Consider the following 13,292-nt stretch of genomic DNA (forward strand, 5'->3'; position numbering starts at 1 on the left):
TCAACATGCCTCCAGGGAAAACCTCCTGGCTATGGTGGCTTATTAGCGCAAAGGATTCAAGAGTCTTGGACTATAAAATAAAATCAATACCGTAACCTTAACTGTAAAAGTCAGAAAGATACTGGAAGGGTTCTAATTTAACAAGATTATAGATGAGTTTTTCAAGGAGAACATTTGGGGAAAAGCCATACATTTAGAGACATTTATGCTCCTAGACAACTCAAGGTTTCTTTTGTTACTAATGCTATTCTCTGTTCTAAGGGTACTTTGGGGGTGATTTAACTGATATGTTCCTTTAGTCGATTTCCAGGAAAGTGTGAAAGGCTCTGAAACTGTTATCAAATAAAAGCATTAGACTGATGTTGAAAGAAACTGTTTGGGAACAGTTATGATTTGATGTGGTTAGTCTGGTAGATGAAAAATAAAGAAAAATTGAAGGTCATCAGTTCAGTAGTTCAATAGAAATATAGTTATGTATATAATATGCAGTTTCCATTCGTGGATAAAAGCAGCAAAGGAAAAGTATAAATTGTCATGTTTGACCTCAACTTAAATCTATATTTTCTCTCTCACAAATGTAAATGAAAGAAAAAAGAATATGCTGTCAAAGACATTAGTGTGATGTTATATTTATTATCCTAATGGTTTGGGAAATCATGTGAAATTGATCAGCAACAAAACCTCTATTTAGTAATGGACCCATTACATTTAAGAGATAATGTCAATGAAACAGAATATTGTCACAGGATAATGGTCTCCTATTGCTACATCTCTAGTCATTTAGTGAAAATAAATGTTTCAGACTGGCTGAGTCATTTATTTTCAAAGTAGGAGACACTGATCCCATAACAAGGTTCTGTTACAATAACTCAATCTCTATCAATCATTGTTGTACCAGAATCGCTGAGGACAGGGCCTACGCATCTGTGAGAAATGTGCATTCCTCAGGTACAAGCCAAAACATATGGTGCCTCCCAGCCCATAAGCGCTTCTGCTGTTCAATGATGCAATGAGAGTCTTCTTACACTGAAATACTTTTTAAAAACAATTACTTTTATTTAGGAATAAAATTGCTGTTTTAGAATGGTTCTAAAAGATGATACTTTAGATAGTTTTTAAGATATTTTTCATTTGACTCAAGTCATTAAAGATTATTTTTCATATAACACTTAAGACCTTCAAGTGGCGTATGTGTGCCTAATCTACAACAGTTTAAGACTACTCTGAAGAAAAATATGACCTGTTTATAGATTTTGCCCTGTACAGGTCTTACTGTCGGGGATCAATGCTCTTCAAGTGGATCAAAGGTACATACCTCGAGACTAATAACTGAGCTTCATTATCATCAATTCTTAATTTTAAAGACCACATCTTTTAAAAGCAATTTTTATACATGGTAGGGGGAAAAAGACAGAAGTATTGTATCTCGAAATTTATTGCAGTCAGTTTTGGCCACTATGCTAAAAATGCATAATTCAAGTCAGTTTCCTAGCTCCAGCTCTGCAGGGCAGAACAAAATACTCCCTAAAGCTATACAGGAGGAGAGGCAGCCAGAGGGGTAGCCATTCCTTTAGGAGAGGTGGCCAAAACTCTCACCCCATGTCTCTTTCTTCTTCCACATCACATGTTCAAGTTGAGAGCGTTCTCTCAGCTGCTTCTAAATGCTAGTCTTCAGTCCAATAGCAGGGGAGTAGAGCCCAACATGTGGTAGCCTGAGAGCTCAAAGGAAAAATTACAAACTCCGAGGATCTCATCAAGTTTGAAGAGCCTTTGAGATGCTAAAATGCAACATATTCATTTTACAGATTAGGACCTGGGGCCTCCCGAAGGTGAGCAACTTCCTCAAACTCACATAGCAGGAAACAGCAGAGCTTCTATTGAAACACTATTCTTCAAACTACTACAAAATATTTAATATTTTAAGATCAAGTTTTAATACAGATTTGAAAACAGAAGTAATCCATCTCTTCCTCCCTAAAACGATTTAACATGACAATTTTTGATTTCACAACTCAACTTTAAATTTAGAGATTCTCAATTTGGGGAATAATAGGTGATCTAAAATCCATAAATCTTGGGACAATTATTAAATGACAAGTTTATTCATTCTTAATTCATTCATTCGCCTGGCTTTTTGGACCACTTATCTGCAGGTATGCAATTTCATCCGATATTAATGCTCAAAAGCATTCAAACACAAATATGCCATAGATACAAATTCCTCACAGCTTTTTACAGCTATAAAGGTTGGACATTTTTACCACTCTAAAAACTAGTTTCATATGAAATGCTGGTCAACAACCTTTTTGGTTCGAGGTGTGATCAGTGGAACTAAGCAATGACTGCCAGTAGCAATGGTGCACACAATGAGGCTACCACACAGAGGTGAAGGAAAGGAGGGGAAAGGAGAGGCATCAGGGTGTGGTGGTAGTAATAACGAAGCTTACATATTGCCTTAAAGTTCATGGAGCACTTTACTTTTATTAACTCATGTCCCACAATAGCCTTGTGAGATAGCTATTATTCTCTCTATCTTATACATGAGAAAATTGAAGCTCTGAAAAGGAGAGCAACTTGCCCATGTCTACACAGCTAGTAAAAGTTAGAGGCAGGATCTAGGTCTTCCTGACCTCAAATCCAGCACTTGATCCATTACAGCAGGAGCATTGTATATAAAGTTGCAATTGTATATAGCTTGGGGTTTTTTTAAGTATATAACAACTTCAACACAATAGTTTCCAATCTGTCCTAACTGCTTGTGTCTCTTTCTTAACTTCCTTTGGTTCTCTTCTTCATACTTAAAAAAAATCCTTTGGTGACTCCTGTTCCTCTTCCTTCTTTTGGAATCACAATTGCTAGTCCTCTTCTCCTTCCCAATTGTGACCTCCCCAATTTAAAAAAAAATAACAAATACACTTGATCCAGCAAAACAATTTCATAAATTTGTCATGTCACATTTGAAAATACATCTCATTATGCACTTTGAGATAGCCAGCATGCTTCATTGTTGGTCTTTGGGAGCTGTGAGTGTTGATTACATTGTCAATACATTCTTAAGTCTTTTGAAGTTTTCTTTACATTGTTGTCATTACCGCACAAACCTATGAGTTATATAAGTCTTCCCAAATTTCTAAGAATCTATCTCCTATGTCATTTCTTATAGGGTAATAGCATTACATCACATTAATATACCATAATGTGTAAAGTGAATACACTTTAATTTCTAGGTCTTTGCTACAACAAAAAGTCCAGCACACTTTCCACTGAACTCTGTCTCTCTTGCTTCAGTTTCCTCATTTGTAAAATGAGAATGTTAGAGTAAATAATACCCAAGATCCTTTCTAGTTCTAAATTCCATAATTAATAGGGAGCAAAAAAGAACAAAAGGGAGCGGGAGGAGCCATAGAGAAGCAGGAAAGGAGGGAGGGAGGGAAGTAGATGTGGTATTGAGTGATGGAATGACACACAGCAATTATCCCAGGTGCCACGCCATTCTGGTCTAGTGGGCATAAACCTAATTCACATTTCTAAGGCATTTCAAGGTTTATAAAGTACCTTCTTTACATTAACCCTGTGAGTGGATCCAACAAAAAAGAATACTGTATTTGGAGTTGGAGGACCTGGATTCAAATCTATCCTCTGTCACTTACTTCCTGGCCAAGCAAGTCACTCAATCTCTCTGAGCCTTAATTTGTAAAACGAAAAGAAAGATTAGTCTAGATGGCCTCTAAGGGTCCATCCTGCTCAAAATCTGTGACCTACTGACTAGAGGACCTCTAAGTGTCCTTTTAACTTGAAATCCCATGATTAAAATCAGTAGTACACGTACTTACTCTCCCCATTGCACAGTTAAGAAAAGAATCTCAGAGACTCCAAATGATTGCCCATAGACAGCTCATAAAAACCGCAGACAGAATTCAAATCCAAGTCACTTACTTGGATTATAACATATTTATGTTATAGTAAAATACATTTATATATTTACATTATAGTATATATTTATGTTATAATAGAAAAGGCACTAGGCTTGGTATCAGAACTGATCAGGGCTCGTATCCCATCTCCAATACTACTAGCTGTGTTACTCTGGGTAAGCTACCTCACCTTTTTTATCTCAGTTTCCTCATCTATAAAACAGGGATAATATTTGCTTCATAGGGCTTTGCTATGTCTTAGATGAGATAAAGTAGATAAAACTGTTTTCCAAACCTTAAAACACCATATAAATGTCAGCTATTAATATATACTATCCCCAGCACGATGTTACGTTAGCATCATCCTTTTTCTGCCAATATTCCTGGCAATATGCTGGTTGTCTTGATTTGATATTTATACATCCTTGTGGTACCTCATAGTACTGCATGATATGGACAGACTAGAATTCAGCAACAACTCTCAGATATATACAGCTAATTAAAATCTGAAAATCTATGACAATTTCATTAAATCAGGCTAACTGGGAAGAGAGCCTATGTAAACCAGTGAAATGTATGAATTTCAGAAAATTGAAAAGGAACATACCCTTACTGCTTGCTTACAAGCTACCTACAAAATCTGGAACTATATTAACCAAGTATTTCTTGATAGAATTCCTACTTTCAAAAGTGTTTTAGTTAGCATATCAAAGTAATAGCTTAAGTACCTTCCAACTTAGCTTATATTATACTTAAAGGTACTTCTAACATACTAAAAATTGGGGTGACCTCTCAACACAGTCTTGTTTACATTAGTCATAAGCCCAGTCCTGTCTGAATAGTCAGAACTCCCAAAGCATTAAGTTCAAATTCATGATAATTTACTGTATTTGAATCATAGTACCTTTGGAGTTTTGAGGGATCTTGTAGATTGTCTAGTTCAAACCCTACCCAGTTCATGACAAATGATCATTCAGCTTTTGCTTGTATCCTTCCAGTTCCAAACACCTTTGAAATGTTTAAAAATGCACTTATGACAGGACCTTTCATTCCCCTTTATGTTGGACTCATTGGATTAAAATAGCTTTACTATAAAGATACCTTTTTTCCTTTGATCTAAATCTCAGACAACAAACCTTTGAAGTCTGATGACAAAGTTCTTCATTTGATATTTAGTGAAGAAAATGACATGACTAATAGATCAATAATGAAATCTTCATTTTCAAAACATACCGTTTAGCAGCCTGTCAGACATCTGGGTAGATTTAGTTTCTTCTAAATGTAGACAGACTACTCTTTGGTCAATTTCTCTTCAAATATTAAGAATCAATCACAAATCAATGTACAAGCATCTATTAAGCATCTACCATATATATCAGGCACTATGCTAGAAACTAAGGATGCAAAAATAAAACTGAAACAATCTCTGGCCAGTCTAGCCAAGGAAAACAGCACATACAAATAGATACAGATATAAGATAATTGTTAGGGAAAGGCACTAGCTGCTGGAGGAATCAAATAAGGCCTCTTATAAAAGCCAGCTCTTCAACTGTGCCTTGAAGGAAGCTGGAGGTCAGATGAGAGTGCATTCTAAGTAATGAAGACCAAGACAGGAGGTACAATGCTATGTGGGAGGAATTGTTAAAAGGGCCAGTTAAGCTTGACCACAGTGTACGTGAAGGGTGGTATAGCGTAATAAGGCTGGAACCAGAGCGCTTTAAATACCAAATGGAGGAGTCTATATTTATCCTAGAGGAAGCAGAAAGACACTGGAGTTTACTGAATATGGAAGTGATATTCCCAATCATTCAGTCGGTCAACTGGCATTTTAAGCACTTATATGCCAGACACTGTGTTCTGTAAGTGCTGGGGGCCTGAAGAAAGGCAAAAGACGGTCCCTGCTTTTCAGGATGTCAGCTGAATGGAAAAGACAACCAACAAAAACTATGTACAGATAAGATATGTGGAGGATAAATTGAAGATTGTGATTCAGAAAATCACTTTGGCACTGTGCGGAGGAAGAACTGGATAGGTGAGAGATGAATTGGAGGCTATTGCAATAGTTCAGGTGAGAGCAGAAAGAGTTAGGATTAGTCTACCACCTGAACAGTGACTTGTGACTAAAGAAAAAGGGACAGACGCAAGAGACGTGGAGGTAGACATGAAAAGCTTTTGTAGCTATTTAGATAGGAAGGTTGAGTCAAGAATAATTGTAGATGTTTTGAAACTGGGTGATCGGAGGATGGTGGCACTGCCTTTCAGATAAAAAGTCCGAGTTCATAGAATCAAAAGTTTAAAGCTAGAAGAGACTTTAGAAGGCATCAAGTACACCCAGTCCCCTTCCCCACTCCCCTGCCTCATTTTTCACATGAGGAAACTGAGGCACAGGGAGGTAAAATAGCTTTCCTGGGATCACACAGCTAGTAAATAACTGAGGCAAAATTAGGACGCAACTCTTCCTAACTCTGAGTTTGGTGCTCTATCCATTGTGTTTTCTAGTTAGTAAGAGGGGTGGATTTTGGGGAAAAGAGAATCTCTGTTATAGACATGTTGAGCTGTAGACTCCAAGGAATTATTGTAAGGTTTCCAAGAAAAGAGTCTTGGATGGGGGAAAAATGAAACACTGATCTGAGTCAGAAGAACAAAATGTAAATCAGACAATATCTCAAATTAGGGAAGCTTTTTGTTTTAAGCATTAGAACAAGGAGATTCTGAAATATTTCTCAACTACAATAAAGGCTTGTTGGATTGAATTGAATCACAGAGGCAGAGGATTTTACTTGCATCATTTTAATAAGTTAGTACGGAGAGAGAATTGGCATAGAATGTGTGTCTGTTGTGGGTGTGAATCTTTGTGTATGTTTGTATCTGTGTATGAGGGAGGGCTGGGCAAGGAGCCTTTACAATGAGAACATCATAATGAGGGCCTCACAGAAAGGATAGGATCTGGCCCCCATGAGGAAAATATTCCAGGGAAGAAGAATTAACAATAGGAGTTGCCTTATTCCTCTTTGGCATCAGGTCGAGCCTTGCTTCCCCTCTATTGCAAGATTGAAGAGATGAAAATAAAGAAGTAAATGTTGACTAATCTAATTCACATCACTGTTTATGAGATTAAATTTATGTAAATTATAGGTAATTGAATTTGAAAAAAATTAACTATTTTAAATAATATTTCATTAAAATATATATTTTGAAAGTTGATAAATTACAATACATAAACTGCTTAAAAACAACATGATAGTTATATTTCTTGTGATCAAGGCAGTATAATTTTAAAGAATTTTTAAAATATAAAAACACGGTGTATGTGTAGGGAATGTTTAACTTCTGAATTTCCATTGTAAAATATGCAGCCTCCTTATGATTATACAAATCATGATTCCTAAACTGATAAATAAATTGGCACATTTTTGCAAGAAATAAGAACAGTATTTGATTAAAGTTATGAGATTTGTGATGCCCTCATTTGGAATAAATTCCAAATGCACAGTTTGGGGATTTCTTACCCAGAGAGAATAATAATACCAATGATACATAGCATTTACATAGCACTTTAAAGTTTACAAAGTACTTTACAAACATTATTCATTTGATCTTGAGGTAGGTGATATTATTATAGTCATCTCACAGATGAGGGAACTGAAGCAGACAAAGGTTAAGTGAGTTGCATAAGGTCACATAGCTTGGTAAGTTTCTTGAGGCTGGATTTGAATTCATGTCTTCCTGACTGCAGATACAATACTCTAATCTATATACAGTGTCACCTAGCTGCTTCTGGAGGCAAGGGGAGGAGCAAGGGGCATCATGATTGTGTTAACCTTTGATTCTTCTGAGTTAGTTAACAATCAGCTTGTTTGTTGCCGAAGATTAGATGTTGGAACAAGGGCAGTAGGATTCATGCTAATAGGGTAGGTCACAGGCAGGGGTGGGTCATCAGTGAATCCAACATTTTTAAAAAGGGGAAGGATACTGTTAATCGCAAGCAGAAAGAATCATTCAATCAACCAACCAATATTTATTGATTACCCACTAAAACTGTGGTAGGCACAATGCAAGACAAAAGAAAGATGTTATCTTTGCCTGTCTCTTTTCGGCGCCCGGAAGTCAATATGACATACATATGTATTAAGTATCACCACATGTATATAACTACTGGGCAACAAGAAAGCAAAAGACAAAAAGCAAAAACAAACAAAAAGTCCCTGCCCTCAAGAAGCTTAATTTATGCATGTCCAAAAGTTTCCTCTTCAGAGGAAAGTATTAACTTAAAGATTTAAAGGTAGACAATACCACAGAGTACTTTATTATCCTGTTTAAAAAAATAAGCTCAGAGAACAAAGAAATTTCATTTGTCTTTATAAAATTTACAAAGATAGGATGTGCTCTAGCTTTTTTATTTCTTAACAGGTGAAGGTTTCTTCCTACAATGCTTTATTGTATATATTACAAAGTCTTCAGGGGCTTCAATATTAAAGTGTCAGAGTTTTTTAAGCACACTTGAGAAGGGATTTTTCCCTCTTCCTCTTAACATGATATGCCTTTTTAGACTTCTCAGATAATTCCAGTCATCTTGACAAAGGAAAATCACCAAGACAATAAAATGATTTAACAAAACGGAAAGAATGACAGTTTCCCTTCTACTTTTCAAAAATGTTTTATAATATGATATGAGATTGCCTTTATTAAATAGACTGGTAGAGGAATCAACTTTTACAATGTGACACTTTTTGCAATAAAGAACACCTACACTTCTTTGCAATACATCCTTTCCCACACATAATTAGCAGCACTGTTATTAGCGCCACTATTATATTCCTTGTTCAGTATAATTTCTCTGGAAATGAAAATATAGCTTTGTTTGGAGTAAACCTGGCACATAAGCAGTAACATATGAGCTTTAGTTATTTGTCATGCTTTTAAGAATGCCTTTTCTCTATTTTACTTTTTTTTTTAAATTTTTATTGCTTCCTCTCCTCAATTCCCTGACTTTTTTTCCACATAATTCAAATTCATAAGGTACTAATTTAGCAGTTCCTCAATGAGGAAACAGGGGAAACTAATATGAGTTCCCTTTTAGGGGAGACACTGGAAAATGCACAATCCTCAAATAGTATACTTTTTTGGATTACAAAGGAAGTGAGGGAAAATATATGAAAAGAAGTAACAGTGTCAATGACTTCTCGTCATTGCCATACAAACTAGTCCCTAAAAGGGGTGTTTCCTAAAAACTGGGGTTAATTCACTAACAAAATCTCACCTTAACTTCTGGAAATTCCTTTGGATGGTAGCCATCTCCCCCAATCTGTCCAGAGGAATCCCTTTCCTTAGGAAAATGCAGAAGTCTGGGCAATCAGAATTTGTCAGGCTGGTCTGGCATAGCACTAGAGAATCACTAGGGGCTCTACCAATCGTCACCCCCACTCTTCCCATAACTTTATTGTTATTTCTAGTCTAGTAGATAATTATGATACCCGAGGCTGGTATGGTAGAGTAGAAAGAAAACTCGATAGCTTCAGAAATCCTTGGTCCGGTGGTACAGTAGGGAAAGCAATTGACTCAGAGTCAGGATAGACCTGAGCAGCCTATGACATTTAACTAGCTGCGTGATTGTGAGCAGGTCATTTTAACTCAAATGAGATAATATTTATAAAAAGAATTTAGCACAATGCCTGGCCCACAATAGGCACCATATTAATGCTTATTCCTTTCCTCCTTCAGCTTTGGTTTCTTTATCGGTAAAATGTAGACATTAATAGCAACTTTTTCCTAAGCCATACTGCAAAAAAATGATACTAGTCTATCATCTCTACATGAAAAATGTCTATCTTTCTTTCCCTTAGTCTTATTCCATATATTTAGTTTCTCTCTGACTGTGGCCCATTTATATTCCTATGACCTCTGTCACCCTTGCAGCAAAATCTAATCTTAAACATCACACTGATTTCTAAAAATATAAATTAAAAAGAACAAAATTATGAATGACCACCAGGAACTTTCTGGAGGGAGAAACAGAGTTACTGACATCCTTCAGCTACTACCTTTAATCTTGACACAACAACTCTTTGTGTCTTTGAGTGTGATAAAAATTTTTAGTTTTAGTTTTAGGTTTTTTTTTTTTAATCAGCATAGACTGGAGAAAGACTCTCCCAATGGTTTGCTAAGCTAGTGGCAAGACAAAACCTTGTCAGAGAAGTCTCTGTACACCCCTCATCTTGCTCAGCCCTTCCCCTGAGCTATAAGCAAGGACTAAATTCAGTAGCTTTAAAAGACTGACCTTCCTATATTCCACAGTTGCATGAAAAGCAAAGGGGAAATGTTTTCTGTATTTTCAAAACCTGTACAAAGCATTATTTTTCAGAAACTACTAGTAGGAACCATTAAAGAGGTCTATGGAAGGGAGATTGAGAAGAATGAGTTTAGTCAGACCTTGATGGGAGGGAGAGGGTTGACATAATTGTTTATTAGAAAGAACAGTGAATTTGGGGTGGTAAAAGAGTTTGGTTCCTGATTCTAAAACTTAGAAGCTATGTGATGTTGAGCAAGGCACTAAATCTCTCTCAACCTCATTTTTCCCATGTGCAAAACGGGAGTGACAAAACTGTACCACCTACCTGACAAGGTTGTTATAAGGAAAATCCTTTGTAACCTTAAAGAATTCTACAAATGCAACATCTCCTTATCTTATATAATCCTGAATGGAAACATTCTGATACGTTAAACTTAAAAATTCTGATATATTATACCAGAAAAATCAGGAACGATTTTTGGAATTCTGAAAAAATTAATGACCTAAACAAATATGAACATACACATTTACACAGTCTGCCAAATGAGAGGAGACAGTGTTTTTTAAACATAGGAGCAGAAATAGAAAACAATTAAGAGAAAAAAAAGTTTCCAAGTTGTACCTGGAAAGTAAACTAGAATTGAATTAAGAAATCTGATCAATAGGGTGAAAATGAACCTGAGAAACAAGAAAAGAAATTCTGAAGAAGGAGCCTTCATCCTGGTACCATGCACGGTTTTGGCTTTGCCAGTTGGGCTTTCCTACATGTTCACTTACGTCCAGAAACTATTAAGGGTTCCCCCACAACAGTTCCATTCTTTAAAAAAAATTCCAGCAGCAAATGTCACACTGGCCAAACTTTTTAAAAGTTAAATCGAAAATTGTGACTTGTATATTATTATAATTTATATAAAATTCAGTTACAAAGGAAACCCCAGTTTAAGTTGTCTATATATATATCTGGTTAAATGGTCATTGTTTAATCCGACAAATAGGCACATAAAAATGGTCAATTTAACATATATATATATATGTGTGTATCTTTATATGTGTATATATGTGTATACATATATGTGTGTGTATATACACACATGTATATACACACATATATATGTAAACAGGACAAACTCATCTCCTAAAGCATCAACAATACCTGATTTAAGAGTTAGATATTTTCCCCAACACTATTTTAGAATTCTATCCCTGGATATGCCCAGATGCAGTGAAAAGAACAAATCAAAAAGAAAGTTTATTGTTAACAGGACATTTCAGCTACTGGCATTTGCAAATAGTTAAAAGTTCTGAATTTCATCATCAAAGTCACATGCAAATGTGTGAATGGATTTGATCCTGATTAAAACCAGTTGTCCCAGAGAAACAAAGCTTAGCCAATAAAGAAATACTGCACTTTCTAAAAAAAACACAAACAGCAGTTCAGATTTATATGGCACTTTATGCTTTTGACTACTTCATCTGTAACAAACTATATTGAACAGAAACCTATGAAAAATTATTCTATTTTTTACTTAAACCCAGAGGAAATGTTTGGCAAATATCTCTAAAAATATTCTAACAATATTGTGTAAATAATAATAATATTAAATTTAGGGATATATGGAGATTCCTTAGGTATGGATAGGATACTTGAAGTTTCTTTCAAATATGAGATTCTGAGATTCTATATTGTCTACATAGATTCATTGAAGATCATTTTACTGAATGAAAACCGACCAAGAAATAAGCCAACCCCACAACACACGTGTGTATGTGTACATGTGTATCTATATGTCTGTTGTATGTTTGCATGCACACATATGTGCATGTCCATACCCTCTCATATATGTAGAAAATCACTTGGGAATAACTCACCTTGATCCCTTTCATGCCATGTCCGACTTGCAGCAGCTGGGGAATTTGGAGAAGGATAAAAGTCTCCTGTAGGACTTGGTTCCATATTTTCATCTATGGATATAGTTTTGGGTCTTTTGCTGTCAAAAATAATAATAGTTGTTTTTATAGGCTTTCTGGAAACGAATCTTCTCCATTGATACTTTATTGTTGAGACTATCAAGTGGCTGAAGAAAATTTTGTAAGAGGAAATTTCAAGGACTGACTACGACAAAAAGGAAAATCATTTTTATGACTGAGATCTGTTAGGAATGTTCTGAAAGAGCAGTACATATTTCAAATCATAAATAATAGAAGGCATTTATAGTTGTGTAAAACAATAATAATGTATGTATGCATGTGTATATACCATAAATCACATATATGTACATGTCATTTATATATGTCTGTATATGTATTTATAATCATATAATAATCATGATATAACCATATCTGTGCATTATGTTGGTACATATATATTATATACGTATGTGTGCATTATACATATGAAACAGCATAAAAACTGTGGTCTATATTTCTGACCTTTTCTGCTCTATTTCCAAAAAGCATTTAAATGTGAAGGAAACATGAATATTTAATGTTTTATACATTAGAACTCCTGTTTTCTGTTATTAGGAGGGCATTCTCTCTCTTCTTGCTTACTAAGTCAGAATATTGACCAATGGTCATTCCTGAAAAGGACTGCTTAAGGGAACTGAAAGTGAAGGGTTTAGATTTAAATGGCACAATTTATTTTAAAAAAAATGACTTTTCTCAATCAGAACATACTAAATCCATATATCCCCATAAGAAGAGAAAAAAATATTGTTTTTAACTGCGAAAGGTCATAATGTTTGATGTGTTCCTCCCTGCCGCCCTATCAATCAGATAACTGTAGCCATGAACATGTTTGTTTTTTATTACAAGTGATTATTTCTTACAGCAGTATCCTCAGAACCATAACTAGCTATTTTAGAACATGAAGCAAAGCAGCATAATCGCCCTCAAATCAATCTGGTTAAATATGATCTAAAAATAATACAAGTAATTGAGGCAAATTCAGCCAAGTGGGAAAGGGAAATAACCACTGCAATGAATTCTAGCTACTGAGGGAGTACATGTATTAATTTTTGCACCCTCTAAATTTCAGTGCCCTAGTACCCCAGAACAAAAATCCAGTAACCTATCCTTGGTATAGTTAT

The 13,292-nt window shown here is 35.4% G+C and overlaps 1 protein-coding gene across 6 annotated transcripts in view; it reads right to left on the bottom strand.

Moving 5' to 3' along the window:
- NFIB (nuclear factor I B) overlaps window positions 1-13,292 on the bottom strand; it is a 273,344-nt gene that overhangs the window by 62,809 nt on the left and 197,243 nt on the right. For all 6 annotated transcript variants that reach the window (XM_036737850.1, XM_036737851.1, XM_036737855.1 and 3 more), the window contains exon 6: window positions 12,073-12,191. In XM_036737850.1, the coding sequence (XP_036593745.1) occupies window positions 12,073-12,191 (119 nt within the window). The remainder of the gene's footprint in view (window positions 1-12,072; window positions 12,192-13,292) is intronic.

The sequence above is a fragment of the Trichosurus vulpecula genome, chromosome 9, assembly GCF_011100635.1.
Source record: "Trichosurus vulpecula isolate mTriVul1 chromosome 9, mTriVul1.pri, whole genome shotgun sequence".
Lineage (NCBI taxonomy): Eukaryota > Metazoa > Chordata > Mammalia > Diprotodontia > Phalangeridae > Trichosurus > Trichosurus vulpecula.